The sequence below is a fragment of the Euprymna scolopes genome, chromosome 22 (assembly GCF_053919585.1).
Source record: "Euprymna scolopes isolate OS-2025 chromosome 22, ASM5391958v1, whole genome shotgun sequence".
Lineage (NCBI taxonomy): Eukaryota > Metazoa > Mollusca > Cephalopoda > Sepiida > Sepiolidae > Euprymna > Euprymna scolopes.
The window spans coordinates 48529227-48542529 of record NC_136503.1 but is presented as its reverse complement, the minus strand read 5'-3'; the positions used below and the strand labels follow the sequence as shown (position 1 = coordinate 48542529).

Below are 13303 nucleotides of genomic sequence, written 5' to 3'. Positions count from 1 at the left end.
CGATCCGGCGTTACCTTTTGTAGGTACTCCTGCACTTTACGACCCGGGCTATTTTTTAACGCTATTATTTAGAAACCTATTATTTAACATGGGGAAGGGAGGGTGTATTGTAACAATTCAATTAAAAAAAGGTAAATATGAAGAATTACTCCACCATCGAAAATTCCTTTAAAATTACCACTCTTAACGGTTTTCGGGGTCGCTGAAAACGAAAATAACGTTTAAAATTACGGCAAACGAGTAGTTTCCAAGATATGAAGAAATGTTAGTTTTAAAAAGTTTACGTTCATTTTACGTTAAATTATTATAGAAAAGTGATCCCCCACTTTTTAAAACTAACATTTCTTCATATCTTGGAAACTACTCGTTTGCCGTAATTTTAAACGTTATTTTCGTTTTCAGCGACCCCGAGAACCAATTTTAAAGGAATTTTTGAGGGTGGAGTAATTCTTCATATTTACCTTTTTTTAATTGAATTGTTAGGTGAAAGTACAGAATAGTTACAATACACCCTCCCTTCCCCATGTTAAATAATAGAAATAATAGCGTTAAAAAATAGCTCGGGTCGTAAAGTGCAGAAGGACTGCAGGACAGTACCTATAAAAGGTAACGCCGGATCGGAAAAAGAGCTCAAAATGAAAATAAAATAAATTCTCAGCTGAAAATAAGAAATGGGAGAAAAATAAAAGTTAAACAGGAGAAAAAAGGAGCTCAAAATGAAAGAAAAATAAAACAAATTATTTTTAAAATTGTAGCCATCCGTATAAGATTTGTGTGACGTCACTTCCAAGGTAAATAAAGAAGTGCGGAGCGTCAGGATAACCATAAACTTTTAACTCGAAATGACCCTCAATGTACTAATAACATAAGACACAGAATAAAAACATTTATAATGCGTTACAGTACACAGCTTTATTTTCTCATAACCACAAATACGCTTTGAAGGGATTTTACCTCTAACAGTAGGAGAGTTCATGAGGGAGGCAATTTTCCGTTCAAATTAAACAAAGATGGGGGCAATTTTTCAACTGCTAACACGATTAAAGTTTTTTTTTTTTTTTTTTTTTAATAATTCAGTAATAATCAGGTAATTTCAACTGCATAATTTGGAAGCTACCAGTGTAACTTCTTAGAATTAACCACAAAAAATCAGCTGAAATCATTTTAGTCTGAAAACTATTACTACAAAATCTCGTCCCAATAATGTAGAAGCACCAAATTTACTTTATTATTTCATTTGTGCTCTGTTGTGGTTATTATTACTAGTAGTACCTATTTACAATGCCTCCTCACGGGACAGAGTTAGACACCAGGGTCGTTTTTTAACGTGGAGAAAAGGTACAAAAATAAAAATTGTCTCAGTCGTGAAGGATTTCTCCTCCACTGAAAGAGAACGAGAAATGGAAGTGCCGCATCTGAAGAACAGATACTACACTTTGATATGTGCCACTAGTAGTAATAGTAGTAGTATGTCATTTTTGAGATGAGGATTGAGATTTGCTTATTGATATTGTTTGAAAACATTTTCATCTAATAATATTTATTTTAATATACTGACAGGAGTGTGGGGGTGGGGGCTACTACTCAAAAGTTTATGATAGGGAGATTAGACCCCACCCCGCTTCTTTTAGTTAATTATTTACTTTTTTCCTTTTACTACACAATTATTTTTATCTTCATATAAAAAAAGAAAATAACGAAATCCTATTTTAACCAACTAAAATTACTTAGTGACATTGGTTCTTTTTTTAAGGTGTTCACACGTAATCACTTACAAAAAGTAAAATCTAATTGGGAGATGGGATGGTGGGTGAGCTAAAAATTTACCAATCTAAGAAAACAAAAAAAAAAAAAACGTAAACGATTAAAGCATTGCAATATTGCATTAAAGTTTGATCTTCAAGACTAAAAAGTAATACTGTTATTCTTATTTATCTCAATAAATAAGAACAAATATTAGTCTATATATAAATAAAACAGTAGATGTACGTGTGCGTGTGTGTGCGTAAATATTTAACCGATAAACTCTTAAACTATTGGTCACCGAAAACACTGAAATTAACAGGAAATAGTAATCATATACCAAGGACGTTTATAACAAGTAAAATCTTTGGGCAATCTCCAAAAATACCGTTAGGGCTTACAACATGGCCGCCAGAAGAGTCACGTGATCCGGTTGATCCAAAACATGAATCGCCGTATTACGAAACCGGAAAACGCAAATTTAAAGCAAACTTTGACAAACAAGCATAATAATTAAGTACAAAAACAGTTTTTCAATATCATAATAATAAATAATTTAGAACGGTCATTTAATTTTTTGTTGAGAAACAATCACAGTTTGTTTGTTTTTTAAAACAGTGTTTATAAAAAATATTTTATTCAGAGTTTTTCATAAAAATGGTATTTAAAACAAGGTGTTCATTTTTTTTAAGATGTAATGTTATAAAAATATGATGTAAAAAAAAAAAAAAAAAAACAGTTTATATTTTTAATTTTCATTTTATAAATTTAGACAGAATAGATGGAGGCGATGCAACAAATTAGCTCACAAAATTTATTTGGGCCGACTCTTTCACGTGCGTAGACATTTTGTAAACATTGTTTTTAAAAAATAAAATAATAATACTTCTATTATGTTTTAAACGACTGTAATAGTTTATTTTGTAAGTATATTTCATAAAGAAAATTGACAACCCACTTTAAAAACAGAAATTACGAGTTTTATATATTTTATTCGCAGTTTTTTGTTGGGGGTGTCAAAAATTCCGCCTAAAATTCTGATACACCTAGTCGACCACTTATTTGTTCTGAATAAAATACTTTTTATAAACACTTTTAACTAAAAACAACCTAAGATTGTTTCTCAAAGTTTGCCTATTTTTATAACAACATTATATCAACAAAAAATTAAATACAAACAAATTGTGATTGTTTGTCAAAGTTTGCCTTCAAGGCTGCGTTTTCCATTTGCACGATTCATGTTTTGGATCAACCGGATCACGTGACTCTTCTGGCGGCCATGTTGTAAGCCCTAACGGTATTTTTGGAGATTACCAATCTTTGAATGGATTAATAACGCGTAGAGGCATATTGAAAAGTTGAAATGCAAAATGTCCATTTCAACTTGCCAACATATTTTTACTTCTTTCTACGCATGCCCAAATTCAATTCATTTATTCAAGTCATCTTATACATAAACGGCTATATGTCCGTCTATAGGTCTGTCTCCATATTTCCAAACTATCTCCTCCGAAACTAAAATTCGCAGAGGGGCGCGTCCGCGTCACCGCGTTATCCATCCAGCGCAGCCGAGATTGAACTCACTACACAAGTTTGTAGTGTAATTCAAATTTTGTCAGTAGCTGAATACTTGATGCTTCGCCAGGACTATCAAGGGTATTTTTTTTTTTATTGTGACGCTATCACAAGACGGGGTGCCTACCAGTACCACGGGTTAAGAGAGTCCCATCCCATATCTACCCTCGAGAGAAGGATAGATCGCGCCAGTTTCTCAACCTGGTATTTCAACGTGATTGTGCCGTGAATGAGTGGAGAGTGGTTGGTACTAGGGGCCTTAAATGATTGGATTTTTTTTTAAAGGCTGTTCTTTTATGGGTCTTTAGCTGGTTAAAATAGAAAAAAAAAATCGTAAAACATTTTATGCATTCACCTTAGTTTATTTTTTAATCGGTTTATATGCATGTCACATTAGTACAGTGGTAACGTCACCAGCTTTGAATGTTAGTTTCAGTTTCGATTCTAGCTGATGGCACTTAATTTTTTTTTTTTTTTTTTTACTTTTGAAATTACGATTATAATATATAGGAAATCTGGACACATTAAAACATATTTAAGCATATTTTACCCTGGGCAAAGCCGACTGTTCCCCCCCCCCCCCCCCGGCTAGTTTATTACCTATCTTTCGATAGCTATATCGGTAAGAGAAGCAGTTGGAGTGCTAAATGTCTTGGTTTCAATTTCAGCTGATGGTGCTCAAGTCTTTTTTTTTTAATTTTGGAAATCACTACTAAATATTAGGTACAATATAATCAATAGAAAATTGGATCTGTAAATACAAAATCTGCATGAATTAAAATATATTTAAGCTATTTTACGACCCAGCAAGCACCCCTCATCCGGGTAGTATATAATAAAATTAATTTTTCAAATCAGCAAGTTTTCATCGGTTGTCCAGCAATCTTGACAATCATAGGTTAAATAGAAAACATTAGCCGTCCAAAGCTGACGTTACTTGGAAAATGAAAAATACGAAATCCGGATATAGTGAAGCGAAATACGTTTTAAAGACCGCATGAAATCATTGTCATAAACATTTACAAGGCTTGTTGTTGCTTTCGGTTAACTACGTGGTTGTTAAGAAGAGGTAGTCTTGGGGTTACGAGTGATTATTGTAAGGATTAGTTTAGTGGTTTCGTATTTGTGTGTTCGTTTCCGTATTTCACAATTAGTCACAACTAACCTTGAAATAAACTAAATTAAATTTGGAGTTTTAACTAAGAATTAAAAATAATTAAAATATTTCACAAGAATTTAAATTGTCGCCTGATATGAGGAGCGGGTAGCTTCGTATAAGTATTTATTATGGTTAAAAAAAAAAAAAAAAAAAAAAAAAAAAAAATCACTGCTATTTTGGGCATTTTTTTTTTTTATTAAGAAAACTCCTTTCAGAACTGGGGGGGGGGGCAAATCAAGAAGACTATCCGAAAATATCAGTTTCGCGTATTTTTTAGGTAAAAAACAAATTACTACTCACCCCTACCCGGACCCCGTATACAGATTATAAAAATAAATTTTTTACCTGGTTTCCACCTTAACAATTTCCATTTTCATTGACGATTGTTCGCGGTTTTCGGGCATGCTGAAAACGAATATCGCATTTAAATTTTCCACAAGAATGTAGTTTTCCAAATATTAAGCAATGCATTTATGATATTGCTGAATGGTCATGTTAATACAAACGCAACCTTGAGAAATTACGCGCAAGTACGCGTAACTACCACTCACCAGCAATAGAAAACTACGTAAATTTAAACGCGATATTCGTTTTCAGCATACCCGAAAAACCTATAAAAGTCATTTTAAAGGAAAATGTTAAGGTGGAAACCGGGTAAAAATTTACCCATAAAATAAATGTACACATTTTTATGCACCGACTTTGCTATTAAACTTCCATGATAAAGACACTTTTGCAATCGACATCAATAAATTGTTGATGCATTCAGTGGTCACGTTAAGTGAAACAAACGACGTTAAAGTCAGTGTTAATTGTACAATGAAGTGATGAATGGTTTAGCTTTAATGCATATTTCGATAATAGTGCTAGCAGCTAGCTAGATATTTGTAATGAATGGATATTCAGGAGGATTTCAGTACTTATGGAGTCAGAAGTATTGACGAAGAATCGAGTCAGTCCCAGAAATGAAAGCAGTTTACGATTTTAATACTTTTAAAAAAGGTTATGTGTATGTAATATATTCAACTTTATCATTTTTTTTAGAGACCCTAAAAAGTTTAAACCTTGACCTAACCCATCGCACGCACAGTGTTTGTCAGTTAAAAAAAAAATATTTTTTGTACTTCACGGGGGGGAACGTAACCCCTGTGTAACCTTTTTATTTTTATTCATTTATTTATTTTAAATGGCTACTCCTTGAAAGCGCATGCACAAGATTTTCATTGGTTTATTTAATCAAACTTTTTTTGAAGGTACTATTTAAGGAAAAAAAAAAAAAAAAAGGCCAAAAGCATTATGTATGAAAAAATAAATTAAAAAAAGTTTTTAGTGGAGAAAATAATGAAAATAAAATAAAAACAAGCACGTAATAAATATATGAATCAAATTTAAAAAAAAAAAAAAAAAAAAAAAAAAGGGTAATTTTTACGACGTGCCCCCACTCCCCAGTATAAACACACCATGTTAAGAACGGCTTTTGAGGTTGGGGAGGGGGGTATTTATTCCGAAATCCGCTCTTAACATGTGAGATTGGCCCAGGTTGGGGTGTTTATAATACGCTGGTGCAGGGGCAGGGTGCACTCACTGGTGCAATGTGCATGCTGCATGCACGTCGTAAAAATTAACCAAAAAAAAAATTCAGATATATACGAAGAAAGTGTAAAAAACAAAAACACTTTGCACATTTCAGGAAGCAGCCATTTAAAAAAAAAAAATAAGGTACTCCTTGGGCGTTGAGTTCCATGGCGACCAACAGAAAAATTTACTGGTTAAATATTTACTTTAACTACAACAGAACACCGATCAATAAATTTTTTTTTTTTTTTTTTTTTTTTTTTTTGTGTTTCGGGGTCGCTGGCAACGAATCTGATATTCAAACCGGTCGCAAATTTATCGTTACCATGGTATTAACCCGGCCCTCCTGAACTCTCGCACTATTTTGTGCCAACTCGGCGCACGCGCACGGGCACGGCGCACTGCCATCGTTTATGCTAGTCTTATGCGTACGCGCGTGACTTGTCACATCGCGGAAGAATTTTTTAGCGGACATTTAAAACAAGAAAGTTTTCCAAAACAAAATGTGGTTCATTTTTCTGTGTTACGTAGTTTTTGATGCTTTTTAATTGATCTAAAAAATTAAGTTTTTACAAGCGGTCTGTCTGCAAAAGCATTTTTATTTTTTTGGAGGGGGGGGTCAAATATAAAACTTGTACAACATTTAACAGGTGCTTCTGCAGTTTAATTTACCGTGTTTCCGTAGGTAACGCGCCGACATACACCGAGCAGAAGAACTGTTTAATTTTTCACAAAAATTCTGTTTAAAAATTGAAAAATATTGAGTTCGGAAAATTCATTACTGTTTTAAAAAAAAATAAAAATATTTTTATTACTTTTAAAACAACTGTATTAGTTTATTTTGGAAGTATAATCCATAAAGAAAATAAATAACCCACTTTTAACAGAGAAATTACGAGATTTTTAAAATTCCTACAAAAATTCTGATGCGCTGCATTGCAGCGCATCAGAATTTTTGTAGGAATTTTTGACACCCCTAACACGAAACTGCGAATACAATATAAAAATCTCGTAATTTCTCTGTTAAAAGTGGGTTATTTATTTTCTTTATGGATTATACTTCCAAAATAAACTATTACAGTTGTTTTAAAAGTAATAGAAATATTTTTTTTTTTAAACAGTAATGAATTTTCCGAACTCAATATTTTTCAATTTTAAATTTTAAAAATTTATCAAAATTTTTCTATTGATTCTATTTTTACGATATTTTCAGGGTAAATGTGAAATTTTATGTTCTTTCCAATAAATCGAATATAATATTTTAGACAAACGTTTTTTTTTTTAATTCACGACCCCCCCCCATCCCAATTTTTAAGTGTCTATTAAAAAGACAATACTTAATTTAGTAACCCGATGAGTACATAATTATTTACTCACAAATTGAAGAGAAAAGGTCAATACATAATATATTCAAATTAAAAAAAAAAAAAAAAAAAAAAAAAAGTGTTCTTTTAGAATTTTACCTGTAAAGTTTGAAGTTTAAAACCTTTTTTTTTTAAACCACGTTATTTGTTTTTTCCTTTTATTTTTTTTTAAAATGGAACCTTGGTCCTTGCTCCTTTAATTGAAAACAAATTAGGGCTTGAATTACATTTTTCGAGGAGTTATAAGCTTGGAAAGACAGGGGGTCGAATAATTCACGCCTCCCATTTTGTAAATGTCTAATAATAATTAATTTAGAACCCGATGAGTACATAATTATTTACTCACAAATTGAAGAGAAAAGGTCAATACATAATATATTCAAATTTAAAACAAAAAAAAAAAAAAACAGTGTTCTTATAGAATTTTACCTGTAAAGTCCGAAGTTTGAAACTTTAAAAAAAACTTTTTTTTTTTTTTTTTTTTTTTTTTTTTAAATCTTGGTCCTTGCTCCTTTAATTGAAAAAAAAAATTAGGGCTTGAATTGCATTTTTCGAGGAGTTATAAGCTTGGAAAGATGGGGTGGAATTATTCACTATTTTTCACGAAATTTCTGACACCGCTACATGCCATGCACTTATTGATCTGTGCTGAAATAATGACATTTAGAAAGCCATTCTTAACATGAGGACGGGAGGGTGTTGTGTAAGTATTCTCCACTTTCATCTAACAATTTAAAAACAGATATCGTAAAACTTTAAACTTAAATACTATTTAAGAAATAGCGCGGATCAATAAGTGCACTAGCACCGCATTTGTTTTTTTAATGAAAAATTACGGACAGTGTTATTTTCTATGTATGGATTTTCGGTACTTCACGAGCAAGCGTAAAGGTTTTTGGTATTGGGGGGGGGGGGAATGAAGGCCCCTGAAAGCACATGGACAAAAGGTTTACATTGGTTAATCACGAAAAAATTTTTGAAGTACTATTCAAGGAAAAAAAAGGCCAAAAGCATTATTTGAATATATATGAAAAAAAATAAATGTAACAAAAAAATACAAAACACAAAAAAAAAAAAAAAATTCAAACACGGAGAAAGTGAAAGAAAACGTTTTGCGCATTTCAGGGAGCAATCAAAAAAAAAAAAAAAAAAAAAAAAAAAAAAAAAAAACGTTTCCCGTGAAGTACCGGATTTTCAAACTAAGTTCACTTTTTTGCGGTATTTTTAAATTAAACTGTTAAGTAAATGGTACTAGTGCAGACTGCAGAGAGTGATTATTCGGACGTAAATAATAACGTTATTATTTAAAAAGCCATTCTTAACATGGGGTGGGTGTTTTTGTACCTATTCTATACTTCAACCTTACAATTGAATAATAAAAAAAGTATATATATATATATATATATATATATATATATATATATATATATATATATATAAAACTTTAATTAAACTTGGAAATACAATTTAAAAAATAGCGCGGCACGGCAGCCACGGCACTCTCTGCACTAGCACAAGTAAATGAACAGAATAGTTAAAACCCCTCCTCCATTAAGTTAAGAATGGATTTCTAAACGTTATTATTTCGGCACAGTTTATAAACCGCAGATGTCCCCCCTAAAAGGAAATAAATAACTACTTCCTGATCCCTCAAATTTTGAAAGTAATTTGGAAACATTTAAACTGAGGAATAGAAAGTCACTTAAAAATTCGGTATTATTATACAAACACCGTGACAGCGAATTAGTAACATCTTTTACGTAGTATTCTGTTACGTTTCGGTGTGCTGAACACGAATCTGAAAACTGGGTTAGGGTTAGGGTACATTTTTTTCGGTATTATTATACAAACACCGTGACAGCGTTAGGGTTAGGATTAGGGTTAGGGTTAGGGTTAGGTTTAATTCGCTGTCACGGTGTTTGTATAGTTTTACCAAAAATTCCTAGTCAATCCGCACGTATTAAAAGATTGAAAGTTTTTAAAACTATTTTACATCCAATTAGTTTATAAATAAATTAAAATAACATTACCTTAACAAAATTAGTTATCACAGTTTGGTTCAATTAAGGAACAAAAGATTATCTAAATAATTAAATTTAACGTTAAAAATCCTATTTAAAAAATAAAAAAAAACACATTGTTTCAAACGAAAGCAAAAAAATTAAAAATAAAATAAAGAGCTCCCAGGTAACGCTCGAGCGAATAAGGTTGATAAATTATTATACTTATTAATTAATTGTGAGTAATTTTCCGATTATTATTACGAACTACATGTGATAAGAGATTTTTTTTTTTTTTCATGTAATCACGTGTCTCCGTAAGTGAAAGTGCGCTTAGTAAGATAAGAGAGAAAGAACGCGCAGATATGAGAATGACCTCTTACCGCTGGAGATGATGCCCCTAGCCATCGCCTGGGCCATGCGACCGCCACCTAGAAACCCGACCATGGTAGTGGCTGGAATATCACAACGTTTCCGTCTGCTATTTGTTGACATCATGTGAGATTTGGAAAGTTTTAAGTTCAAAGTCTACCGAGTTTAATTACGGAAACTTGTAGGAATGTAAATACGAGAGGTAACACACGTTACGTAATGGAACTCTTTACTCTAAAGAGATTCAAATAGTTTATTCTAACAGGAGAATTATGTTTTTGCTTTATTTCGTGGAATAGCTAATTTCAGAGAAAACGAATTTTTTGAAATCCCAATATTTTATTTCAATCAACTAAAGCACGTAACTACTTTAACCAGACTATTTTGTAATATGTTTTGTAATTGGATCTAGACAGGTGTTGAGCTACTGTAGTTTTTTTGGGTTTTTTTTTTGTTTGTTTTTGTTTCCCACAGTGAGAAATGTGACAAAGGGTCGAAAAGTGGGATTGAAAAATCAGCTCCCCCGAGGAGGAGCACTCTGGCCCTGCAAAAGATGCCTATGCGGTTCTGTCGGCATTCCCCGGTAGAGGTGTCTGTCTCACACGATTTAAACTAACCCCTTTCTAAAGAGAAAAGGTGAAGCTGAGGGGCGAGAGAGGGTCCTACCGTAATCAACAGGAAAAAGGTCATACCAGGAATGGTCTAGACCAGGGGGTGTGTGCAACATTTCCTAAGGTTGGGCCACATTTGAACTTTGTAATAACAATGAGGGACGGTTACCGTAAGAAAAACCCTTAACCCTGTAATATATGTTGTCTTTAGAGTAAGGAATTTTCAAAAATGTTACTGCAGTACTGCACATATTGTGTAATATCTGTTGTCTTTAGAGTAAGGAATTTTCAAAAATGTTACTGCGCATTACATGTAATAAAAACTAATTAAATACATTCAGTAATATTATGAATACATTTAGAAACAAAAGCGTGATATTTTGTGTGGTCAATTTAAAAACGATGAACTAGTTTTATAATCTCGAAAAAAAAAAATCGAAATTAAAGTGCGCAGTTATACAATATATACAAAGGCCATATTAACTGGTCTGGCGGACCGAGTTGTGGCCCGCGGGGCGCTTGCTTGCACACGCCTGATCTAGACTGTTGATTTGGGGGCCGAGGGACCTGTATCCTCTTCTGTGTACATTTCTGCTACCCTTTTTCTACATAGCAACTGCAGTATATTTGTTTTATTTATTTATTTGCCAAATTAATTGAATTTAAATATTTATTAGAACAAAGAAATAATGGCAAATGTTATTATTAGCAAGATAGGGCATTTTCCAGTACAGACAACAAAACAAAAAGTGGTTAAATAAATAACAAATAAATATTCCCAACGGCTAAATTAGTTATCCTTCTATCTACTCGGATAAGTTTGTGTGTGTTTTAACTTATTTTAAAGCGTTTATTTACTTTGAAACATGAGTTGTGTCCAGTTTTAAATTAGAACAAGAAAAAAATGTCTGACATTATACAGTCATCTTGGGAGTTTTCATAATTGCTCAAAAATCAAAAATTAAACAAAATATTAGTAGAAACCGATCAGTAAATGTTACGGTGAGATTTATTGGGTGGGGTTTCTACCTTTTTACCAATTTTTCGTTTTCTTGTTCATACAACAGGAATTATTTTGAAGAAAATGCAGCTGGAAATTAGTTGAAAACAATTTCTTTTACTTCATCTATTGATTTATGATGCATTCGCATTTAAAAAGGATTTTATATTTTATAGAAGCTATAAACATTTTAAGTTCCATAATTATTGAATGTAAATAAAGTAATAAGGGGGTTTAGTATCTTATTTTCTGCCAATAAACAAAATGCCTGACTCCCTATTACTTTATTCACAAACAATACTTTCGGGCTGAGATTTTTTAAAAAATCAAACAATTGAGGATATTTTAAGTATGGTAGCCCATAGAGTAAATTTGGTATTGTGGTGACTACTGAAGTGAAAGAGATCAAGGAACAGTGCTTTGATGAACAGGTCAAAATGCATTGCATCTTGTGAAAAGTAAGATAGACAAAGGATGACACCCCCATCACCACCACCACGAGCAAAGTGTAGTATCTGTTCAGTATTCTGATACTACACTTCATCTTTTCTGTCCTCGATCAGTGAAGGAGAAATCCTTTTCTTTTTTTATGCATTACCGGATAAACACTTATCAAGGCCAAAAGACCACTAGAGGATAGGGTTAACAAATTTTTCATGTAGACTGTGAGAATTGGTAAGGATTGTTGAAATTGGGCAGAATTTGATTATTTAAGAGAACGCCTCAACAATAATTTGTTAACATTGGACTTGAAACCGACTATGCTGTAGTCAACTGGGAAGGAGCCCTGTGGTATTAAGTTCCACAGATGAGTAGTCCTGGGAAAGAAACTTTACACATGGAAGCTCCATTTAGTTTTAGGTACACAGTTAAGAAAGAAAAATTATTTACAGTGGTTATAGCTAGGCCAGTTTTTATTGTGAATTTTTTTACAGAGGCTGAGGGGGGACGATTACAGATTGGTGCTCAATCGAGCACCTACCATGAAAATAATGATAGAGTAGAGAAATTCTAACAATCTCTCTTCTTTGAGAAAAAGGACTGTAGAGAAGAGAAGAGGACATTCTCCACTAAATTTCAAAATCTGAGACAATCTTTATTTTTATCCCAATGCAGAGTGCCCTGTTTGTGGGAGATGGATTTTCCTAAGATTAAAAACATCCCTTGTTTCTAACTCTTCTCTAGTAAGAAGGTAAGTAAGTATGGACTACCAAAGCCAACCGCAGTATTTCTCCCATTTTTGAGGACCATGTGCCTAATTTGTTAACTATCTTAGTAAATAAATAATTCAAAGTGAAGTATCTGCCTTTGGTCGGTGAGGAGAGGTCCTAGATTGTTACCATTTCTATTTTTGTCCCAATACAGCTTACCCCTTTTTGGAGAGATGGATTTTTCCCCACATTAAAAAACAACTATGTATCTAACTTTGCCCTCATGAGGAGCATATATATAATGATAGGAAGTTCCAAATGTAATAAGCTTTTTCAGATAAAGGCACTGTTTTATTTTTAAATTGAATAATCCCAGGGCCTCTAAGCACCGTGAATGGATAAAATGATTTCAGAAGTTTTCCTTAATTGTCTGTTCCTTTACGTAAAATCTTGTAAGAAAAATATTTTAAAAATCGCTGTTAATTAGGATATTTTTCAAAAATGTTACAGTGCATATTGTGTAATATATGTTGTCTTTAGAGTAAGGAATTTTCAAAAATGTTACTGCTCATATCGTGTAATATCTTTTGTCTTTAGAGTAAGGAATTTTCAAAAATGTTACTGCACATATCGTGTAATATCTGTTGTCTTTAGAGTAAGGAATTTTCAAAAATGTTACTGCGCATATCGTGTAATATCTGTTGTCTTTAGAGTAAGGAATTTTCAAAAATGTTACTGCACATATCGTGTAAT

General features: G+C 32.4%; 1 protein-coding gene across 1 annotated transcript in view; it reads right to left on the bottom strand.

Annotated features, from left to right (window-relative positions):
- Positions 1–10034, bottom strand: part of LOC145243433 (uncharacterized) — a 58851-nt gene extending 48817 nt beyond the window's left edge. Inside the window, exon 1 of the mRNA XM_080106321.1 lies at positions 9800–10034. Within this exon, the coding sequence (XP_079962447.1) occupies positions 9800–9914 (115 nt within the window). The 5' untranslated portion in view covers positions 9915–10034. The remainder of the gene's footprint in view (positions 1–9799) is intronic.
- Positions 10035–13303: the final 3269 nt, after the last annotated feature.